The sequence below is a fragment of the Haliaeetus albicilla genome, chromosome 21, assembly GCF_947461875.1.
Source record: "Haliaeetus albicilla chromosome 21, bHalAlb1.1, whole genome shotgun sequence".
In the NCBI taxonomy this organism is placed as follows: Eukaryota; Metazoa; Chordata; class Aves; order Accipitriformes; family Accipitridae; genus Haliaeetus; species Haliaeetus albicilla.
In genome coordinates, this window is record NC_091503.1 from 1063854 (window position 1) to 1088393 (window position 24540).

The following is a 24540-nucleotide window of genomic DNA, read 5'->3' on the forward strand; positions in this document are numbered from 1 at the left end:
TCGGAGATGTGAAAATGTCTGCTGCTTTCCATTTCTATGCTGCACCAAAGCATCTTTATTGTTGCACCTGCAATTATAAACTAAAGCTACAGTTGTCTATGGTTACCATAATTTATATCAAGTGGCAGGGAAAGTATTCACAAAATTCAGCTGAAAGCTTGAGCTCAGAGGGACATACTGATGGCAGATTTTTGCCCCCTGCTCCTGTAAAGATCATCCCACTGCAGTCTCTGCTCTTCTCCCCGACTCACCTGCTCTGTCTCTCTATGAGTATCTCCCTTTCACAAGCGATATTGAACAATTTCATCATAGGACTATAGGAAGGCAAAATGTACTGATGAGGGGCCGCCTTAGCCCTCACCAGAACCCATGCCCATTAACCTTTCACCATCTGGCACGCCTCAAGGGGAAAATCGCAATCAATCGGACTATAGGGCTGTACTTTCCCGGCATGGCTACGCTCTGCTTTCCCTCTCTACTACCCTGTTTTTGTCTCCCTTTCCCTTCTGCAGATACCTCTAGTCCCTTCTTCCTTCCTAATGCCCTGGCGGCATCAGTCATCTCTGTCCTGAGCCTCTCCGCACACACCTTGTCCTCCTGGTTTGTGCCTCTGCACTCTGAGCCGAGGTCACTTCTTCAGTGACCCAGCCCTTAAATCTGCCACGAGCTCTTGGGTTTGAGATTACTTTGTGTAGAATTCAGTGGCTCTGGAGTGTTTCCGGAAGCTGCTAATGAATTCGGGTAAGATCCCATACTATACTCTTTCCCTGCGTGCAGCTGTAAAAAATAAAGCCTTTTCATGTTGCATACTTATGTAAAAAACCCCAACTTTAAAAAAAAATATTTTTACTTTCCGTATAAAAGCTCTTTGATAATGTCAGACAGTGTATTTTTAAGTGATGGATTGCAAGTGGTCCCACTGGAAAATATTTTGGCAAAAAAATGAACCTTCATTACTATAAAAAATACTGGATGAATAATAGGGATATGTGACCAACTGGAAGAAGCTCAAAGTAGACATATGTGCTGTAGCATTAATTACTATCTATATTCATGCACAATTGGTGTACTTAGGCCAACTGAAACAACAACCTAAAAAACCAACTTGAGAATTAAATCAAAGCAAGATAACCAAAAAACCCACATTTGTCACAAATGATCTTCAAAGTTCAGCGAGATGGTAACACAAATGCTCAGCCACCTCTCCTAGCCCCCTCCCTGCTCTACCATGACATGCCAATAAATACTCCCGATATGTGAGTAATTCCCTAGGAAATAATTTCTCAAGTGCAACTGGTCATACTTTTAATTTTGGGCTAAACTACTGTATAAACATGCCTCTGTCTCTGATCCGAGTTTAGAAGAAACTGGTCATGCATTAACCTGACAAATTTTCTATAATGTTAAAAAGACCAGTGTAGTTTTACTAACAATTAAGATATTGGAACTGATTGGAACCAAAAGAGGGAGAGTAGGAGGTTTCTAATACTCTGTTATGTTCTGCCTGCAACATTGTCTTAAATATATATAGCAAAAGTCAAGGATGCACATAGCTCAGTTGCCTACAAAATGAAATTCATTACATCTTGGCTTATATATCCTGTGAATACAGCACATAAAAATGCTATAAAAACAAATATTTGAAAGCCTAACTAAGCAAAATTGTAATCGATTGCAGTATGCCAGAATACAGTGTTATGTTAAAGGAAAGTTTCTATGAAGTTTTCAAATTTGTTCAATAATGTGTTACTTAGAGTTCAGGGGTTTAAGACAGTAAAGTGGTAAAACCACGCTTTTCAATTTAGACAGTTAGTTCTAAAATTTTCCTTATATTATGCAATCTCAGTCTGCTCAACTCCAAAATTCCTTTGGAGGCTCGCTAAATCTTTTCTTCTCTGATACACAGCATAAGTCTCACAGCTGTGGATGAATTTCTGAGCAATCCTTTGGTGCTCCTCTGCTTTGACTAGACTGTCACATCCTACGCAACTGTCATATAATAGATACTAAATAATTGTTTTTCCAATTGAACGGAACAGGATTGAATTCTCCTTTCTAAACCATTCCTCCTCCCCCTCCACCCCCTCTTGGCCTCATGTTTTTTATCTATGAAAGAAAATAAGGGCTAACGCCAGAATTCAAAGACTAAGCAGTAGGCAGACTGCTCAGGCAAATACCAACCAAGCAAGCCATTCCCGTAATCCTTGCTAATACAGCAACCCAACCAGGCGACCAGCAAACCCTCCCCATAACCACATTTAGCCTGCGGGATTACCGCAGGGAGATACGATGTACTCCATGTACTTGGAAAGGAATATACTGGACAGTGCATCTAGCATACTTGTCAACCAGGGAGGCAAGGACTGCACTAGTGACCGAATCCCGACTTTCTGTGAGACAATGGCTATGTCTATATTAGCAAATGGTACACACATAAACTGCCAATCTGGAAAATAAAACAGGTGGTGTTGAAGACTTGACACATACACCATACATGTTTCGTGGACTTTATGTTGGACTCGCTCTGGCCATCGATCAAATGCCTCGTAGTAGTCAGAGCACATATTTGGTTTAATTTCATCTGAAAGTAATGTGGCTTGTGTGCTTCAAGACTGCTTTGTGTTGTGAAACAAAGAACAGTAGATGGGAAAAGTCAGAGTATTTGCCCCAAAGTTGCTCCAGATTTCAGCTAAAATGCTAATGCAGATGAATCCAATGCAAGCCTTTTTTATTGGGCCATTATGTGAGAGCATGGATGCAAATGACAGGACAAGGTATTTTAAAAATTACTATTTAATGCCAAACACAGACAGTCAGCAGGAGCTAGTTCTCAAGGACCTTGGAATCAGTATAGTGATTTGTATCTATGAGGCTGCTGCAGCACGTGTAGAGCTCCCACGTGAAAGCTGGAAGAACTTTATACTAATTTTGCACGTCTCTGGTTCACTAAACGAAGCCCAGCTTAAGAGAGTGGACTGTCAGCAAGATGTTAAAAGGAGCTTGTTAAACGCATGGAGAATAGAACATGGATGTCGTATGAGCATAAATTCATAGATGCGTGCGCTCCAGTGGCAAGTGGGGACAAGTTCAATAAGTTCTTATTAGCAATGAAAGCAGAACTGAGTCGGAGAGGCTCCCTCTCCATGGGCAACATGCAAAGACAAAGCAGCCTCCATGAGTCTCCAAAGGAAAGAGGTTAGTAGCACAAGGAAGATCCTTCTTAACCTTCTTTTTGTGCTCTTTGGAGTGAGGGAAACGAATCAATATTAAACCAACGCTGGAACCACATTAAAAAGGATGGATATAAATCAACGTTGTTGTTTGGGTTTTATTATATTAAATTTATTCAAAATCATTTTTAAAGACAAGTGTTAAACCACTGTAAATATTAACATGAAGTTTGTTATAATTATCACTCCTGTCATTTATGTGGGTGAGACTTAACCCATACAATTCACCCTTCCAATTCATGGACTTTGAAGGATGTTATATAGCCTTTTATATTAGCAGTAATGATCTTAAAAGAAAAGATTGTACCAGTAGTGATTAATTTTTTTCCAAAGTACAAAATGGAGAAAAATCCTGCAGAGAAAAACATGTCAATATCTCTAATCCTAGTGAACATTTGCTTTCAAGGTGGGAACACAGACATTACAGGTAAAAAAGAACTACTCTTTGAAAGTACTATAAATAACTTGATCATATTATATAAGTAGTTTGATAAGAAATAGAAAAGAAACTAAATATCCTGTTAAAATCTGATGGGAAAGCCTGAGGAAAATGGCATTAAATACAGTTTTCTGAGTTTGAAAAAATCTATGCCAGCTCATTTTCATGAAATTCACAAGGAATCAAAAGTTTTAAGAGATAAACGAATGTATTTGGACTTACAGGACACACAGTAATGCTTTGCTCCCACTGACTCATGCTCAGACTTTCTTCCAGCGTTGTGCATTTCTTCATCACCATGTCCCAGCCACAATAAGGGTCTTGGGATCCAATGCATGCACTGTGAATGAAAACCAGTCAGAAAACATGAACATCTTCATCTCTGTTGACCAAAGATCTCCAAATAACTATGCGGCATCCCTTCATGTTTCGCAGGCCTAAAACAGACAGCGAAACTGATCCCTGTTGTGGTATGGCACAGATGAAATGACAAAAGAGAAGAAAAATGAATTTGAATGCCTACACAAAGCTAGCATTTCTTTTAAGTGCATAGCTGAATTTCTGGCTGTATGCATGGTATATTGTCATGACTGATTATTGTACTTAATTACTAGAGAATTACAGCAATTCATAAAAAGCCTATGTTGTCTGCTCCAAGTAACGAAGATTTCAGGAGTTACAGTTCTTAGTCTTTCCTATCAGTTTTGGAATTATAGTTATCATCTTTGTCAGAAATCAGATGACAATGTCTACTCTTTGAAAACTAATTAGAAAACCTCTGGTTTGTTGTCTGCACTGCTATAGAATCCCTGGAGGTAAGTTCAAAGGGGTGCCGGTGGCTGCCATCACACCTCTTGCATTTCACACACTGCCCTAGACATTCCCTCCTCTGGCACATGAGGAGGAAAAAGGAAGGTTAGAGAGAAGGATGGTAGTCCAGCTTCCTACAGACTCTGAAAGACCCACTGTAAAAAACTAGTTCTTTTCGCTATTAAACGGCAGCTTTCTTTTGCTACTGGTAGCACAAGCATTAACAGTCCAGGCAATAGGTCTGCAGCTTCACAGCTAAAGATATATCAGAAAGGAGGTGGAAGTCCCATTATAGTGAAGCATAATATAATCGGTTTAACACTTGTAAAAATACTTATAAATTACACATAAAAATCATAAATTCAAACATTTTGTCTAGATTATAAAAAATGCTAAACTGATCATTCTTGCTCAACTCATTCTTCGAGATATTCAAAACCCACCTGGACGTGGTCCTGGGCAACCGGCTCTGGGTGGCCCAGCTGGAGCAGGGGGGCAGGACCAGGTGATCTCTAGAGGTCCCTGCCAAACTCAACTCTTCTGTGATTCTGTCTTCACAAATCCTGTGTTTTATTCATATTTCTATTTATCTCTGGCATTCCTGATGTAGTTCCCACAGTAACATCAGACAAAATCCAGACTTACTAACTCCTTACTATGCTATTCCATAATACCATCATAGAGGATCCTTACTACTTATAAATTTCAAAGAATTAGTTTCTACAGTACACTTGGCAACATGGATTGCCAGTGCTATGTGGGAGCATAGTTCCCATCTGCAAAATGGGCACAGAGTAAGAGACGTAATAGCCAAAACTCCCTAGGTATCCCTAATTAGGCTGCCAGTTCAAAGATAAAGCTTCTGGTTTAGGGGATTCGGTGTTCAGAAAAGAGTTCCCACTGATGGTTCTTGCAGCTGCGAGCACTGAGCATTTTTGTAACTCAGGCTGCACATGTTTCCATTTACTCTATGTAGAAAGTGAGGAGGACAATTGATGCAAATTATGGAAAGTTCTAAGTGTCTTGGTCTTCCAGGGTCTGCAAGACAATATGTTCAGTGTTCTCCTTCGGAGTATCTCTGTTTTATAATGTTTTATAAAAAAATTACTACAAAACATGTTTTATAAAAAATTATAAAAAATGACTCCAAAACAAAAGTAAAGGCTGACCTAATGCACAATTGGCAACATTAGCTGTGCTATTTCTCAGAGTAGAAGTGCTCACTTTTCCAACTTCACTATTCCTTTAAGTGTTAATATTTTTAAATGCAGTTATTAGGCTTTAGACACTTTCTATTAAAAAAATAAAATATTTTAAAAGTCAATACCCTTTCACTCAAAACCACACTCCCTCTTTCCTGGGAGTAAGCTGATCCTTCTCCCACTCTGCTCTTAGACCCTATTTCCTCTTTTGCTTTTGTTTCCACATTACTTTCCACTCAGGCAAATGGCTTGCACCTTTCATTACAAGTCACTTAACAGTTATAAGTAGGGCACTCAAAGCATATTTTGACCGTTCTTAAAACTTCCTGGTATCAGAATGGATCCTAGTTCCATGGAAGAAATAAAGTTAAAAAAAATGCTGAAAAGTCCTTGTACTGCCAGGACAAAGCACGTTCCATCACTCCATGGACACTGAACGTGGCCATTTCAGTAAGTGACCGGGTTTGGAGAGCACTGCAGCAAGATAAAATGAGGTGAATCTTTCCAGAATTTAGTTAAGAAGGTCCACTGACCATATGAAAGCTATGGTTTTAAGAAGTTAATAACTCAGCTAACCTCATGCAGATGACAAGAGGCTTACAAATGCAAAGAACTGCCTCTAAAAATGAAAGGCATTAACAGTCTTCAATAATTTGTTGGGTTTTTTTTCTTTACACTACAATACATAAATTAATCCTGGAAACATATGAACTATTCCAAACAAAGCAACAGGAAATTTCATCTGAGAAGCATTCCTCACATGAGAAACTCTAGTTTTGCCTTATTTATTTTTTATAATGTTCTAATTGATTGTCCCAGTCATTATTATATCTAATCTCATGTTGTAAAAAGTTTAATTTTTGAAATCTTATATTCAGAAAGAAAAATCATACCACAAAAGTGTAGTTCAGCATCACCACCCTCTTTCTGGCATTTCAGTTCACTGTGCCAGATATATTAATGAAATGAGGCAGGACCTGGCTTCAATAGCTGCCCTGTTCTCAGGTATTGGCACAACAGTCCTTTTCCGTTCTGCCTCACATCTCGGGGGGGTTTCTTATTATTTCTTTTAGATCACTTGCTTAGACCACCAGTGTCTCTGAAAAGTGGATATATTTTCTTTTAAGTGAAAAGAAGAGGATAGGTAATATGTGGGTAAATTTTAATCCATATTTGCTTAATTATGCTACCTTTTAAAACCATTTTTTTTCCTTTGAGGGATAATTTAATGTGTGAATAACAGTGGCTAATTATTTTGATCTGCTATGCCTAGATTTAAAACAAAAAAAAAAAGAAACAGATAACAAAATAAGTTTACGGATAGAAAATGAGGATAAAATAAAGCTTGTAAGTATGAAGATATCAGAACTTCTATGTGAAATCTGAAATTAAAGGGACTATTATTAACTCACAGTTATGTGTCCTTACTGTCCTCCGTAATGAAAATTTCATATTGTTTTAACTCTTTTTTAATGAATCTTTCTCCCAAGAGACAGCAGTAAGAGGAACAGCTTCAGTGTGTAGATGAAATAACAAAAGAAACTGTACAACATGGCTGTCAAATTCATGTCAGTAAGGAAAGTTGAAAATTAGGTACCATTACACATCTTTATGCCTTTTTCTTCCCAGATCTCTGTTTAAATTAAAGCCATTTTAGATGCTACTGTTGAAAAATTAGATAAATTTTAAAATTAGTATTAGGTCTTTCAGTTGACAGGGCCCTTTCAGACAGTGACACTGGAAGTAGCAGAGCTGGATAATATATTAGTCATCTTGTCTCTGGGAGTCTACCTTACATCTCAGTTTCACCAGAGATGAAAATGAATGTTTTGTCTGTTACTCCCAGTAGGCACCAGCCCACATCTCTTAGATTTCACGTCCCAGCACTGCTAAAACTGGCAATTTTGTGCGGCAAGGAAATTCAGGAATAAAAGTGAATTGGTGCATTCTAAGACTCTTGATGCCACTCACCCTGTCGAGTCAACGTTCTCTACAAAAACATTCAACAGCTTTTGGCTTCTACTGATTGATGCTAATTTTCCTCTGCGTTGTCATTTCACATTTTTTACCAAACGTGAATGATAAGTAGTTGAGTGTCTCTCCTGCAAGGCGTTCATTTGGCTGCGCTGGTTCGGTACGCCTACAGACAGTAGTGCAACACTTAATGGATTTTGACTGACTAGTAACAGAACCGTAAGTCACCTCACTCTGAAGCAAGCAGCAATAGCAGGTCATTTTCTTCAGCGATTTCATAATTATCACCAAGCAGGCTAGCAAAACTGCTCTACTTCAGTTACATGTGAGAGGATTTATTCAGACAGAAAATGAGGCCAAAATGAACACCACGCAGAGCAAAATATATAAAAAAACCCATACAGTTTCAGACTAAAAAGAATCTGTTATGTGTGCTCCAAAGAATAAAAAACCATTAAGATTAAAAGCTATATCCTGATACCACTGATTTAAAAGAGATTTTTAAATCTCCTTTCAGGGGAAGAATATATTCCCATATCAATATACATTGTAAGTGCTAATCAGGTGTCCTCTTGAGCTGTAACATTTTATTCAGAGCATATATAAACCTAAGAGGTGCATCTTCTGAGCCTGTTCAATGAAACATTTTTCTGTCTTTACCTATACACCGCATTTTGAAGAACAGAGGATATTTCAGTCTCCTGACCCTTTCAATCGTTCCTACTGAGATAGCCATGCCTACCTAGTTCCAATTACTGTCAGCTGTGATCTGGACACTTTGTATACCAGGAACTGAACTGGGGTCACCATCTTATTTCACAGAAGCTAGATTCCTCACTGCAAATTTGAACAGACAACCAAAGATAAAAGCCTGTCTCATGTTCCAAACGCACTGTGCTATCCATTTCTGAATGAATACATAAATCTGATACTAGACTTCTGTACAAAGGTACCTATCAGTGTTTTCATTACTGCTGGTTTTGTAGATATATACGTATATATATGTGTGTGCAATGAAGAACGGGGATGTAAAGATACAGATGAATGATGCAGAAGAGCATAAATAGTAGGCACATAATTTACAAAGTCCTAGGAGCTCAAACTAAGATGTGTGTCAGATATTCAGAATCCTGCTTAACCCTTGCCTATACCTATAAGAAAAAGCAAATCTTTTAATCATCTCAGTCACTCTGTGTGGACTACTGTTGCTTCCTCTGACTTGAATTTCTATGAGACAATCAAAATCCATCTAGGAATGATTCACTAAATCTACAAGCTCCTCCCTTCAAATCCAGAATCAGGAATTTATGTATAATTTGTTTAGTAAAGTCCTTTATAACACACAGTTCTCTGAATATTGGTGCTTCCAAGTAGCTCTACCGAGAACAATGCAGAAGACGACTTTCAGAGCACGCTCTCTGCAAGAGAACGCAGGCTTGCCGTTCGTTGTAAAGAAACGAGATCTGAGGTCCCCATCCATGTCAATCAGCCAAGACAGAGCGTCCACCCTCCGATTAGGAGGCAGGAGCATGGAAACGCTGGAACCCCCAGGTGCTGCTAGGGTTTTCAAAGCCCTTTTGATGGGTTGAAACCAGAGCCTGCAAAGCTGTGGTTTGCAAACAGGCTCTGAAAATCTGAGCTACCTAAGTGGCAAGGCAATGTGAGAGCAACGGAATTGGGGATTTTCCCACAAGTTTATGTGTTGCTAGACCGGACCGGCAATAACGTGATTGCCCAGGCTGGACATGTTTTCCTCCATATGGTATTCCCACGTCTTTAGAAGACCTTCATATCTGTAGCGGATATAAATGTAAACAGGGTACACGACTGCCAGATCCTTTTCGTCAGCTGTAACCTAGGTTCTTTTGAACTTCAAAGTTGATGTTAACTTTATACTAGAATATGAATCAATTGTAAAGATAGCAGGCCCAGATTCAGGACGTACAACTGTCCTGGGTTGGTTAAACCATGACAACAACTTGACTCCTTAAGAGTACTAAACAGGTCACAGGTATCCCAACATTTCGAGAGCACAGCTACCTCTCGTTCCAGAAGTAACTCTAGATACCCCCACTGGCCTGACAACGTAGTATGAGGAGCAGATGGCCTTCAGAGCCACTCACTTTGGGCTTGTGGAACTGAAGCAACCAAACTCTTGTCCTGGAATCCTGCCCACGGTTCACACTGCTGCATCACAAATATTTTCTCTCTGTCTCATACACTCAGGTCAATAGTGGACTCCAAACTCGGTTATTAATTTTCTGTAAAACTTCAAATAAATGAAAATGTCCACAAAAAATATTATAGAGTATTAAAAGAGCTGCAAATAATTCTCATGAGAAAACAACTGATGTGTAACGCAGAGCACTGTAAGCTCAGATGGATAGGGTATGTGCTGGCCTGACTGAGTAGCAGTCCAGTATGTGATATGTTAAATTAATTTAAAATAAAAAAACCTTCCAGATTTGCCCCCCCACCCCCTTTCTTATTACCATCTAGTCCCTTTAACTTCTGTTTCCAGAGAATACACTTGCCAAGTATCAAATGCCTAGTGAAATGATCCCTTAGAAAGTGGGTTACTTTAAACACGTCAGGTGATTTTCAAGAAAAACTTAACAGTAACTACACTGAACTTAGAATTCCTCAAACTTTTGGTATTTTTCAAAGCAAAGAAATGAATTACATCATGACATATGAAAACCACATGCCTGTTTCAAATTTTTATTTCTTAGCTCACTTCTTTGTTTAAAATAATATCCTACTAATAAAATCTGAATTGCAAATATATAGTCAAGTCCATCTGGTTTTGTTACAACTTTGCAAACTAAAAGGAAAAGACATTTTCCTTTTTCTCATAAGGCTACTTCAAGTAATACACTGGGAGCAGGCTGTAAAATTCTGCCTGTTTATCAAAGTTCCTTCTTTGCCAAAAATGTGTGCTTACAATACAATACGCACACATATAGATCACACACTTTAAAGAGTTGTGACTAAATATTTCAGGTGCAGCAAAACGTAAATGCATAGTTTGTCTCCGATGCATTTTGTGGGCCAGATAGACAAAGACACTTTCTGCAAAAACCCTGGTCTTTGCAAGGGAAGACAGAAATATAGGTCAACCTCAGATCTGTAGACCTTGAATTGATTCCCTCCCTAGTATGGGACTAATATTCTAATTCTTCTGAGTGAGGAAAACTTTCAAGTGTGCTTATTTCATACTTCTGCTGACTTTACTAGTGTTCTCACAAGTTCACACCAACTGAAGATAATTTTGCAGTGTATCTAATACCTAAAAATAGACTTCCTGTTATTTAAATGTGCTTATAATCTAGTCTTGCAGACAGGATTACTGTTTATCCCAGTCTGGGAAATTTATGAGGGTTCTGATTCTGGAATATTGCTCTGGAATCACTAATTCAGATCAGTCCTCGTGTGGTTCCAGCATTCTAATGCAGCAGTGTGTTTCTCTGATTTAAACTGGAATAAGGCTTGCATATTTTGAAATAAGGAAATCCACCTGGATATCCAAAAATAACTATTCTGGAATTATTTTTTTCAACACAGCAATTTCAATTCCATGTGTTGGCAAGCTCTTCTGGACACATTAGCACCTAGTAATAGTTTAGACCACATTACTCATTGTTAACTTGTATAATATTAGTATATAGGAATAATTATTCTTCTACGTAAGGATAGCCAGTGTTTTATTACCAGGAAAACAGGTTCCTACTGAGTGTAAGAGTACTTCTGAGGAAGCACCATCTATAGCTAAGGCAAAATAAAGGAATGCAACAGTGGTTGAGATACTTAATCTAATAATCTTGCTGGAGTTCTAGGAATGAAATAAAGCATAACCAAATTTCCAATAATTGTTTTCTTCTGTCAGTTAATCCAGTACCCTTTTTAGTACTATGCTGCTACAGTTATCTTTTGCATATGTACAGATTGCTTAGCTAATAGTTAACAAAGAAGCCAAAATAAAAATGATGGAGTACAGAGAGAGAAAAGTTATGGTTACAGTAGAATTGCTATGATAACATTACTTAGCAAAACAATCTTGTCACCCAATAATATTTTAAGCATATAATGTAAAAAACAATACTCAAATATTTCCAGAAGTTGTTTTGTTTTGTTTTTGTTTTTGTTTTTTTTTTTGTTGTTTTTTTTTTTTTTTACACCAGAGAAGTCACTATTTGTACCACTTTTAGCGGATAGCACTATTTATTTACTTAGACATAATGTCATAGTAAGATTAGTTTTCAAGCCTTCTAAGTGTGTGAAACCTATCTTCCATCAGAAATACCAATTCTTGACCGTTGCTTGGTAAGGTTTTGCAGAACATTGGGCTGATACAACTTTTCATTGCCCCTACTTTCAGAACTGATGCACTGAAAACTCCAGTACAAATTATAGCATCGACAAATTTGCCTCAGAGAAATCACTGCCCCCCAAGGTTGCTTTTGAAGGCCACAGCTGCCAATAAAAGAAAGCTGACTGGTTCTTTGTTTCAGGGCACAGAGTCTTTACCCCCTGCTACAGATCTTATTCCTTCTTACAGATGCATAGAGCCTTCAAAGTACATAGCAAATGCTGCAGCTTTAGAGAGTTTAATAGTTATCTTCTCATGATAATCATTCTATTTATCTCATATTACAGTTAATTAGCAGGTATAAAAAAAGTCAGTTGTGCTTTATGCTTGGCCTACTCAACTTTGAAGAAGTACAGAGAGCTGGAGAATTCATAGTGAAAATAGTAGCTCCAGAGAATAATGTTGATGGTCTTCCATAAAAGTTTGGTAAATGTGTGAATTGCAATACACAGGTGATAATAACCAGGTCAAATCTTAAAGATTTTCCCCAGGGAGAGCTGAACTAAGGTAACTGCTCTGCGGTTTTCTCCCGTAGCATGAAGATGCCATGGCTTTTTGGAGAACTCTTTGTAAGAACTCACACGTCCCAAGCTATTTTTCCCTAGCTGACTCCTGAGAACAGCAGGATTACGACAGGATGTTCAGAACTATTCAGCCATTGGCAGAAGTCTGTGGGAGACTCCCCCTATGAAAACTGTCAATCCAAATAACTAGCATGGGCGACTCATAAACAACTAAAACATCGTGGCATAACAGAAAGCACAGAGCAACCCGAACTACAGGTGTGACAACAGGCTCTGCCTGTGGTATGGTCTGCTGTCACAGTCATAAAAGTGCACTGAACTACAACTAGAACACCAAAAAAAAAAAAAAAAAAAAAAAAATCAAATTTAGCCTCCAAATGTAAACCAGTATTTTCAAGGGCCTTTGATAACAGTGTTTGCGGGAGCGGAGCCGTGAGCTGGTGGGGAACAGAACCTTCCTGAACCAGAGGGAATGTTTGCCAGAGGCAACTGCGTGTCACAGAGGACTCCACCACAGGGAAGTGCTGGAGGAACAGATCTACAAGGAAATATGAGTCAGCTAAATATGTACAGCATATCAGAGTGATAATTAAGGAGGCATAATAAACTACAAATAAAAGCAATAACCACATGTTTTAGAGGCTAGCACGTGAAAACAGAACAAGGAGTAATGAAATAGAAAGAAAAAATAAGACAATCTCAAGAAAATTATCTTGACATTGAGATATTAGCTTGAGGAACAGTCTGCTCAACAGAGGGAGTTGCATTGTCTGAAAGCTTTGTACTAAACCTAAACAAAAAGATTAGAAAAGATTAGACGGTGAGCACTCTGCCATTGACACAAAAAGACAGAGCAGATGAGCTAGTGCATCTTCAGCCTTTTGGCTTTTTTAAGGCTGTTATTCATACACAAACATGCTCTATTTCTTAATAATTATGTGAAATAGATACTAAAGACTACACATGCCCTTGATCTGGGGAAGAAACTCTAGTTATTATTGATGGAAGTTCAGAATATAGCCTTGGCACAGTTATATAGCCGTAAGTATGATAAATGTGAATAGATAAAATTAAAAGAGTCCAAAAAAGGAACGACAATGGCTCAAGGCATTACCTTAGGTAAGGTTTACCCATTACTCTATTTACCCATTGCTATAATATAGAAGTAACAGTTGGCAACACGTAACAAGGAGGAGTACTAAAGCACCCAGTGATGCAGTGACTAAGTTTCAGATGTTTCATTACCCAGTGAAATTTATAGCCCCAAGTAAAGTACCTACACTCTTTCTACGTGTAGAGAACCAAATACGCTTGAAATCCAGCATAAGCCAGGAAAAAACTAGTTAAGCCAAAAGCAAGTGATAGGTGAGAGAAAGATTATGTCTGCGTTTTTCCAAATGACCCGAATCCCCTAACGACAGATGACAAGGAAATGCCATATTTCATCTAGATCACATCTGTAAATCCTCTCCTTTCTCACAAAACAGAGCTTGAATTGCTGGTGAACTCTTTAAGGGAGAAGAAAGCATGGATGGCAACCCTTTTGGTGCAGTGGATATTTAATTACTATGAGGAAAGTCATGCAACTACAAAAGATATGACTGAAAAGCCCCACGAGGAATAGGAATAATTTTATCTCCTTTTAAGTAATTCATTCCAGTGGAAGATGAGACTTCACATACCTCTGGGCAGAAGAATAAATTATTATTTGAGCAGGATTTGAGTCATTTAGCTACTGTTCTACTCAGTAAAATGGGAACAGAACTGCTTTTTTTTTTTTTTTTTTTTTAGAAAGAAGCAAGCTCTTAAAATCTAGTCCATTAGACCTCACTGCTCAAACAGGGAGAGGAATGCCTAGCCTACAGGCACGCACCGGGTCTATGATTTGAGACACCAGTCCCACCCAGCGAGGGCAGGGACACGTTTGTGCCCTGCAGCCAGGACAGCACTGATCTACCTCGGGAATTGTCCTGACAGAAGCACAGGGACCTTGTGGGACCTCCACACAGGCACCAGCTAAGCAGGTGCTCTGGAAGTTCATCTCTGGAGTTTGGAGTTCATGCCTCACTAATAACGTAATAAGGCTCCAGCCTTGAAATGTCTGAAGCGGAGTGCAGGCTTGGTGTAAACACGGGACGCCCGTATTACTGAGCTCTCTGTGTTTATGATTGCCATCACGTGTACACGGACCCTAAGAAAACACAGGATACCAGCCTGGTCTCCCTTTCTGAAATACACACATCTGCTTAGGGAAATGTGTTCAGTGTCTTGTACAACCAGAATGGCACGATCACGTCACATGCAAGAAAAGAGAGAAGCATAAGAATACGTCATTAGATTTTTTTCCTTCTTCAGATATACGCACACACATACATATATCCCTCCCAATATGTAAGTCCTTCACTTAATGAAAAGGAGAAAACAAGCCAAAAAGGGCTACAGGACCACCACACATCCCATTTCAACTTGCTAAACCAAAGAAAGATGAAACTTGGTCCTATGTTGGCCCCTAAACCAACAAAACGCTTGAGGCAGAGACTTGCCTATATATAACTTTTCCTTAAAGTAAGCTTTGCAGGACTTCCAATGCGGCTTCAAGTGTCCTATCACTTCTATTTTAGTAAAAAACGCCTAAAATATGCTACATAAGATAGCATAAAAACAAAAAGGGCTGGTAAAGAACTGTAACAGGGAGAATACTCCCCTTCCCCGGTCTACTCCAGTTTTCCAGGGCACAGCTTTTCCTTCGGTCTTGTTCTCAACCTTTCACTGGCCTCCCGCACGGCACCAATCCCCACGCAGAGCCAGGTCCCTGGAAAAGTCCCTCCGCTCTCGCCGAGGCAGAGCCCTGCGCCTGCGTCCCGCGGTCACCCCCCGCTGAGCCCGCGGCCCCTCCGAGAGCAGAAACCTTGGCGCCCGCAGACGGTCGCTGCCCCGCACGGGAGGTACAGCCAACCCCTCTGTCACGCTCAAACAACGTCCCCACGATCCTCAGTCTAGTGGCCGAGAAAGGCAACTGGCAGCCTCTCTCCCTCCTCTCGTAGACCGGCTGGTCGAAGGAATGCATATTAAATAACCTGAGAGCGAGACAAGCTAAAAAACAAACGCGTCTGTCAGTTCTCAAAAAGCTCACCACGCTGGTTCGGAGTCAGATGTAAACTGTACTGAATTACTGGAACCACGCTTATATCAAAGGGAAGGTATAACTAATTAGATGGAATTAACAACCTCTAATAGCATATGTTTCACAACCCAGAAGTATTTTTAGATAAAAGTTGTATGCTGAACTTTAAATTCCTTAACTACCATAATAAAGTCTAAAACCAAGTGATGATTTGTAAGTTATCTTCCTTGTTTGATTGAACAAATGTTAGCTGCATAACACTTCCACCCAGTAGAATATTTACATTTATTTTGGTTTCCTGATCCAGCACTGCCTTTAAATAGCCACTTGTCCAACTAGTCTTAACTCTCAGTTCATCCAAACCAGTTTCCTTTCTGAACCCACAGAGGTATGGTTTACTTAGTTATAATATAGCTTAAAAAAAAAAACAACTTAAATTTGTCCAAGTTTTAAGCTTTAAATGGATTAAACCAGCAGTTGTATTGCACATTATCAGATAGCTGTCTTCTATACAAACCATTTCTTACTGTTTCATTTCACAATTCAGAATCTGTATAATGACACTTGAGAGTCTCATCTAGTCCTAACAAGTTAGTACAAGAAGTCAGAGACACTTCTGATAAACAGTGTACACAGAAAGTCATTGCTGAGAGAGGTAATTAATTTGGATTCCTACTTACAGTCATTTTTCCCTCCCACTTTTCCACACCCTGCCGCAAGCATTTTTCTCCAATCAAATCAAACTAGCTGCTTGTTCATACCTGTACGTTTTGTAAAAGAGACATCTCTTCAGGGGGACCTTAATCACGTGCTCCTGAAGGCCCACGAAAAGGACACTCTGGCTGTGCAGGATCTGAAGGCTCCTGATGGGCTCTCGCTGACTTTTTGGCAGGAGTTCGATTTCCTCGAGCAGGCAGCTGCTTGAAGTCTGGTTCATCGGGGCAAGTACTTTCTTAATAGTGCCATAGGCTGCAAAGGCAAGAGGAAAATGGGTTACTAAAAGTCATACTAGGAATTCTCCCTGCTTGGCGTCATTCAGTGAACAAATCTTCGTCCCATGCTGGATGTTTTCAACGAAGCCTCAGAATGTGGGAGTACTTTGACTGGAGTTTCCTAAATTGCTTGTAGTACAGTGAAAAGAACTTGAAAACAGCCACTGAAGTTTTCTATGGAATGTAATAGAGTAAAAAATACTTTTAGTAGTGCAGAACAGACTTCACAGCAGTAGTCACTAGAAAACAAGCTTTTGAAGTCTGGCTATTACAAATAGCCATTCACAGCAAGGGTTACTGATTTCAGTTCACCACATTGTACTACACTTTACTACATTTAAAGTAGTTTGAAAAGCAATAAAGTCCATCATTGTCCCAGTCTGTTTTAAAATTCTATGTGTTAAAAACTATGGGGTTTAGATATGTATCACAGTCATTTAATAAAGCACATATGCATGAGTATCTGCAGGTCTTAACTGAGTCTAGGTGAATACAACAATAAAATGAGGGTGTGTCCCTTCTTCTTTCTTATCTGGATTTTGACCTCTGAAAAATTGTCTCTTTTAGCATTTGCTTTTCACTTCTATTCTTATTGTGATTTCTAAGCAAAGATAGTTAAGCACCCCCAACCGGTGTCAGACGCGTGATGAGATTTCCAATTCACTCATGCAAAGTTTTTAAATAATTTAAAAATATCAAAGAACATTTGTTCTGAACACAAAGGACTACATTCTCACACCGATAAATATTTTAGGTAGCTGTGTGACCAAAAGTGCTTTGTGCAACCCTCCATGTGCCAGCAGCAGTAAATGTTAAAGATCCAACACTGCAAACACATACCGAGATCAGCTCTTACTCATGGGAATTCTCGAAAGACTGTAACATCTCTTGTGAGTCAGTAACAGTTGTGAAACAAGTGTTTAGGATGCTCTGTTCTGCAACCCAGTCAATATGGGTTTTGCCATGGCTTGCAGAAGGCCAGGGGGCTGGTGCTGCCCTGGCAGCACCGGGGTCTCAGGACGTGTCTGGCCCAGCCTTGGCAGGAGCTGGTTTTGGCCGCGGCAGCGATCGCCTGGTGGCCACGTGTCTGTGCCCTCCCTGCGCTGGCTTTTCTCCGGGAATGCCCGGGGCAGGGGGCTGGCATCCCTACCTAGTCCCTGCTGGAAAAAACCCAGCCCCTCCGGGATAACGGGGCTGGGGAGGGCAGACTTTGCCTGGGAAGTGGTGAGGAACAGCAAGTAAGCAACCTTAAGAAAATACAAAAAAGTAGCCCCAAGCAGACTCCAAAACTGAAGAGGCGGAGAACCCAGGAGGCCAACTGCTGTTCAAGCCTTCTCCCCCTTCCCGAGGAAGACTGAGTAGTCAATCTGAAGACCTGGAGAAGTACTGGAAGGGGGAGCATAATGCCAAATGACAGGGGGAGTTAGCAGGAAGTTTATGTATAAGATTCTAACCATATTATTAGAAAAACTTTAATAATTAGATAATATGGACTTAATTTTATCAGTCAAAACTAATTAGATGAACCATAAATGCTTAGCTCAGTATATAAAGTGCATTCCCCTTTGTCCGTAACAAGATTTTGAGTGTAACAGATCATGTCTGCGTGTTAAAGTCTTCTGACTGACCTCTCAATTCTTAATATAATCACTTCATATAACTGTTTACATTTTCCTCCTTTCTTGGTATAAACAAGCTTGTCAGGATTCACCATATGCAAGAGCATTTGTTAGAAAAAACCTTTCATTAAATGACAATTTTTTTTTAAATTGAAGCTTTTTGATATTAAAAAAAATTTCTAATTTGACTACCACTTTTTTCCAAACAACCTAAAGTAGAGTTATATTCAAAAATTAATTAAACCTTTGCCAAAAGTCAGTTTTATCTCACAATTAAGCGATAACCAGCTCAATTGAAGAATGTAACAAGTAGTGTTTCCACTGGTGATTGCTGGATGCAAAATCTCAACTATAATTACAGCAAGTTTCAAGGTTAACATATGGTCTGAGAAGTGCCCAGAAAAAAATCAGTAGCTGTGTTAGTCTCTGAGTGAAAAAAACAAATGATTTTTTTGAGCACAGAAGTTAGAAAGATGTACTAAGAGGAAGAAAAGAAGCAGCAGTGAGATCATTTTACAGACGTAAATGAATTGGTATCACTTTATACATCAGTTCATACGACTCTATATCACTTGTCTAACTGGCAGCCAACAGATTCAGTGTGATTCATGAGACACTGCATCTGGCTTGCCATCTTTTTCTTGCGTGTGACAAAAATCAGGTATGCACTCAGCACGTGCTTCTCGTACAGACTAATATTTCTTCCTGCCACTGTGTCGGGTCTGGCATCTACAGTCTGAGTCACTTGCTGTCACCTCCCCCAAGATAAAGAAGAATAAAAACATGACTGGAAGCCTCCTTCCCCCCATGCCTACATACATATTTAATTTAGAAGTGCAGCTTTGGACAAGAGAATATGATCAGAACCAAGTATTTTCTGTTTCTTTTCTACTCAGTAAATTTGTTTATTGTAGAGGGCAGAATTACATTTTTTTTATGTTCAGGTCTATGGCCTGGAGAATATGGTTACAGCAGCGTACTACCCTAGAATGAAATAAAATATTCTCACTTTGAGACCTGCAGCACTAATGCCTTCCCCAGGACAGCTGTCATTGCTCTTCTTCTTCCTTCTTATCTTGGCATACAGTCTCCATTCCTCCCGTTTCCTTTTGCTTGCTTTCAGCATCTCCCAAACCATCCTTTTCCCATGTGTTGTCTAAGAGGCTCAGAACTCATATAGAAATGTCGAAAATCATAAATGACTGGGCTCTAAGTGAATAAGCAGTGCCAGAGATCCCACAGATTATCAGGAAGAAACACTACTCTTCACAGCAGCAATGTGGGTCATACGCAAGTTCAGTAAAAAGGAATAAAATGTTATCTGAGATCTACCTCTGTCTCAGCAAACTCTCCTGCTTCTGACCTTCTATTACCCATCTTCTCTGCTTTAAATTCCTCCTGCCTGTGACTCTGGTTCTGCATGGACCACCTGGGAGCCCAAAGTAGGCTGAGGATCTGTTTTTATTCTGCGACTTTGAGACAGACACAGATGGAATTGGCAGCTATGTTCCTCAGAGTATGGTACGTATCAAGGGTATTAGCTATCAACCTCCTCAAACTATACTAGCGTATAATACTGGCTACATCAGGCTTCCTTACAGCGGAAAATCAGAGCCATTGCATCAGCACTTTCAAAAGCCAGGTGCTTTGCTCCAGTGTTACCAATTCTACTACAATGTGTGCAACATTATGCATCCAGCCTCCAGCAAAGATTACAGATTTCCTACAGAACTTCTAAAAGTCCCATCCTCAAAAGTGTTGTCTGTTCAGCCATTTTCACACCAGAGTTGTAAAGCAAAATAAAGAGTGAAGCAGGAAAAGAAATGAGTCTTGAATACAGCTCTGGGGCACGGAGGTTTTCAGACCTGTCAAAATCTTTCCAGTGAATATTTACTTTATAATCAAACTAACTGTCCACTTCTGCCAAGACATACCTAAGAGGAATAGTAAACACAGACCTTCCTAATGGATGTAGCTTTATTGCCATGGACACAAGGAAAGTTCCAGTTCCATCACAAATGTCAAAATTGATGTACAGAACATGTAATAGTACAAAATCAAAGAAAGTGCAAGGTGATTGATAAACATCCTGTCACTGCAAAAAAATGTATCATCAGTATTCACTTTCCTCCACCACAGGAACTGAAAGCAAGCCCTACCGCAAAGCAGAACGTGCATTTGGTTAACAGCAGAAAATTATTCCAATGACAGAAAGTATTAGGTTGCATAAGGGCTTAAGCGCGCTCAACACAGAAAAAAGACACAGGAACAGCTAATGCAGCAGCTGGTTGAGCCTACAAAGGGAAAGCCCAGGACTTACGATTTAGCAATCTATGCAACATCAAAAAAGATGCATATGGTACACAGAATATGAGAGGATTTAAAACCTGCTCTTTTTTGCCTTTCCTAAAAATAACTTTAAAATTAGTTAAATCATCAGTAGAATATGGATAATTAAAGCCTTTGCTATAATCTGTTTTCCCATATGGGAGTGGAGTACAATTTGGTTTAAAGCAAGGGTGTATTTAGAAGATATGATAATATAACCATTCTCTGTAACTTAATTTAGCTTTTACCTCCAGGTTTCTGAGATATGTATTTATACTTGATTTACAGGAAGAGGTTTTTGATCTCACTATGGCCTAAAGGACAAGTGAAAGACTGACCTTCAACCCTTCTACTTTAAAAACAAAAAACTTATTATGGGTAAATGTAGTATTTCTACAATGATATAGAAAACAAAAAGAATATAGTTTCATTTTAAAATTCCCACCTTAATTTACAGTTTTACTTTAAATATTTTCATATTTTTAAATGTATATTCATTACTTTTTCAGAAAAAAAAGTGACCCTCAAAATGAATATGGAGTTCTGACGCTTTATCAAGGCATAAATTTTAAATTTTCTAAATTATTATTTTTATTTTCAGAGCTGTTTTACATGTTCATACTTTGTCTCTCTATTTGAAATTAAACGACAGTTTGAACAATCTGGTCAGTGTGCTAGTTAATTTGTTCTTTTTCTCTACTTTTAATATATTTCATGGTGTAACGATGTGATTTTTCTACACGTTTCAGTCAAAAATGAAGGTTAAAAATCTGAACATGTTCTGCTTTGCAGCCTTGATAGAGAATAAAAACTGTGATAAGCTTATGAAGAATTTCAACAATAAACTACTGTGATTGCCTTGCTATTACAGCTCGCTATCATCATGATGATAACAAGACAATGGTGGATATTAACAGAAACACAGACATAAAGCACATTTATTAGATCAAAAAGGCAATTATGTAACTGTAGAACAAGAGCTTCTAACAAATATTGTAGCTGGAAATACAAAATAATTTTGTTGCATTTCCCCAAGAAATGTTGTAAATTGTTCTGGCCTGTTAATACGGACACTTATTTTTAAGCACTAAATAGGCTAAACAAAATGTTGGTTACCCTCTGTGCCATCACTTACAGGAAACAGAAAAGCTTAAGCTCTCCCTTATTCAGGTATCTTAGTTTTCCTTACTCTGTTGTAGGACACGGTTGGAGAAAAAAAGTATGCAAGCAACCTGGAAAACTCACAGATCATTGCTCATGGACATTTAATTAAATTGCAGTAAATTAAATTAACTGAAGCAACAGTAATCCATGTGACAAACTTGGTCCTACAAAAGCTAGCATTAATATCACTGAAAATCTGGAACAAAAGTAAATACTAAATGGTTCCTGTTACCTGCAGAAAACCACAAGAAGTGACCCTGCCCTAACTGAAGTTCTTGGATTACGTAGTTGTTTTTTATAGTTGGAAGACTGCAAAACAACTAAAAATCTACATTATCTACCAAGTGAGCTACATTTTTAGCTGAAATTTACAGCATCATCAATGTGTGTAAAGAAATTGGACTTTACAAGTAGACCAAGAGATGTTAGATCTAAAAAAAAAAAGAAAAAAAAAAAGAAAAAAAAAAAGCTACATTCTGGGGCTTGAGAAATCTTGCAGGTTGTCCATGTGAGACCTTAGCCCAAAATAGTGAATAAGTTTGGTCTCGGAGGTTTTGGCCCCATGTGAAGTAAATACAAACCCAAGTCCTTTCTAGTTCTAGGTCCACTCCGGAAAGAAAAACAGGGGGCTTGGGTTTTTTATGATCCCAGATTCTAAACCTGATTTCAAATTTTAATGTATTTCTGCTATTGCTAGAGAGTAACAATAATCTAAGAATCCTTGGCCACCATATAAGAACACAGAATTTTACAGCTGAAAAGCTTTTAGGAAAGTCCAGGAACAAACACGGTCATTGTCAGTCTGCTGGTATGTTTAGTAGAAAGAGAGAAGTTAACAAAAATTAGCAGGGAAGCAAAGACTCCCAAATTTAAGGAAAAGCAACTTCCACAACTAACCAATCAAAATTTCCTGCTTCCTGTCAAACTATACACAGTTCATAGCAATCTTACAATTAGACATTCAGTTGTCTGGCATCTTGACAATCAGAGGGAAAAAAGGAGGATTAAAAAAGGTACATATATAATTTTAATATATTTTAGTAAAAGCTACTTTGAAATGATATACAAAGTTATACCACATAGTGTATTAACGGTTTCAAAGCACAGAAGAGTTGGTTAACTATCACACTTAGGAAACTGGAAAGGTTTGGCTCTTTCTCTGAAGAGAGTTTTGGAAGCAGCAGAAGAAAAATGTAGCAAAAACCTGTATTAAAATAATCTTCTCTGGGTAAGACCCCCTAGTATTTCTGCAATCTGCTTTAGTTTTGTTTTTCAATTCTTGGATGTAACAACAGCAGTTTTGAAAGACAGTCTATAAAAAGCAAGCACACACAGTATTTTAGATTTACCTTGTTTATCTTTGGCTCTGACTCCTTATTCCCTCTTTCCCACTACATTTCATGTAAATATTGATGTGCTTCCTTACAGTATTGGAAATTAATTTGAATTAAAGCTAAAATGAGACACTTTGTTGATAATGCCTGTCAACAAAGGAGGTATGATGGTCTATTACAGGTCCCCAGGCTTTTATGCAGGAGAGATAATGTAACTCATTTGGCAACCATTAAGAATCTGAAAGGTGCAATTTTAGCCACAATCTATTTGCATACCTTCTGAAATGATTAGCAAGCTTCTTAATGCCCTAGTGGCCATTCCAAAAGAAATTCAGCAGTAGCTCTGCAACTAGAGGAGTTTCTCATGGCTGTATGTCAAAATTTAATATGTATTTATTTTATGAAGGGAAAATTTATAGGCTATGCTTTCTACACAGGAATTAGAACTATTGATTCAAAGGCTCTTTTGAATAAAAAAATCACTGATATAGGTACTAGTTATTCCAAAATAAGGAGCTTTCTTCAAAGCCATGTGTCTGGTAGGACAGAAAGAACATGCAAGTTAATGACAAACACAGCCCAACAATTACTGAAGAATAAACTCCCTCCCCTTCTGCCCCCCCCCCCCCAAAAAAATTAGTTTCCATTTTCAAATACAACAAATTTGGAACATATATATTAATGGAAATCAGGACAATAACCATCTCAATCCTCTCTGTTGTTTTCAGGAGAGAGCTTTTTAAATATACTGCATTCTTTAGAACACTTCTATCCCATGTAGACTTAATTCCTGTATGTTATAATGTCTCAAATGTGTCCAGGACATATTCAACTTACAGCTGAATCAGCAAAGGCTTCTTCCAGTAACTGCCATGCAAAGAGTTAAATACCTGCTTTAATACAGAAAATATCTACTGCTCTTTAAAGTAGAACAGATTATAAATTGGTACAATTAAGGTTTCCACTAACAGGGTTTCCTATGAATCAAAAAGGTATTATATTTTAGGAAATAGTGCAATTTGTGTACCATCCCTCAGTGGCCATTTCATGCCTTGAACTGGAATTTAAATTCAGCTCTAGTCAGACTCATTCAAAAATCTTTCAAACAGAGAATGCAAGTTCTAAAGGGAAATTCGGATTTATTTGAGACTACAATGCAAAGCAACTAGCAGCTAAACCAAAGCAGCATGCCTTTTTTTGAAAGGCTATGTCTACAAACTTGAAGCTGCTAACTCCTAAAACTGAAATCCCTTTTCTTCTGCTTTTCTCTTAGTCTTTTCTAGGAGTTTAAGCAAAACCCCATACTAAATAAAACATGCTGAATTACATGTCTCAGCCTCCACATCAGTTAGGTCTGTTTCCATCACAAAGAAAATCAAACTAAATCACTCCTTCTTCTCAGCTTGTTAGATTGAAGCTCATATACACTAG

The 24540-nt window shown here is 38.6% G+C and overlaps 1 protein-coding gene across 2 annotated transcripts in view; it reads right to left on the reverse strand.

Moving 5' to 3' along the window:
• Positions 1–24540, reverse strand: part of SEMA5A (semaphorin 5A) — a 330300-nt gene that overhangs the window by 85667 nt on the left and 220093 nt on the right. For both annotated transcript variants that reach the window (XM_069808839.1, XM_069808840.1), the window contains exons 12-13: positions 16434–16641; positions 3892–4009 (exon numbers count right to left, since the gene is read on the reverse strand). In XM_069808839.1, the coding sequence (XP_069664940.1) occupies positions 3892–4009; positions 16434–16641 (326 nt within the window). The remainder of the gene's footprint in view (positions 1–3891; positions 4010–16433; positions 16642–24540) is intronic.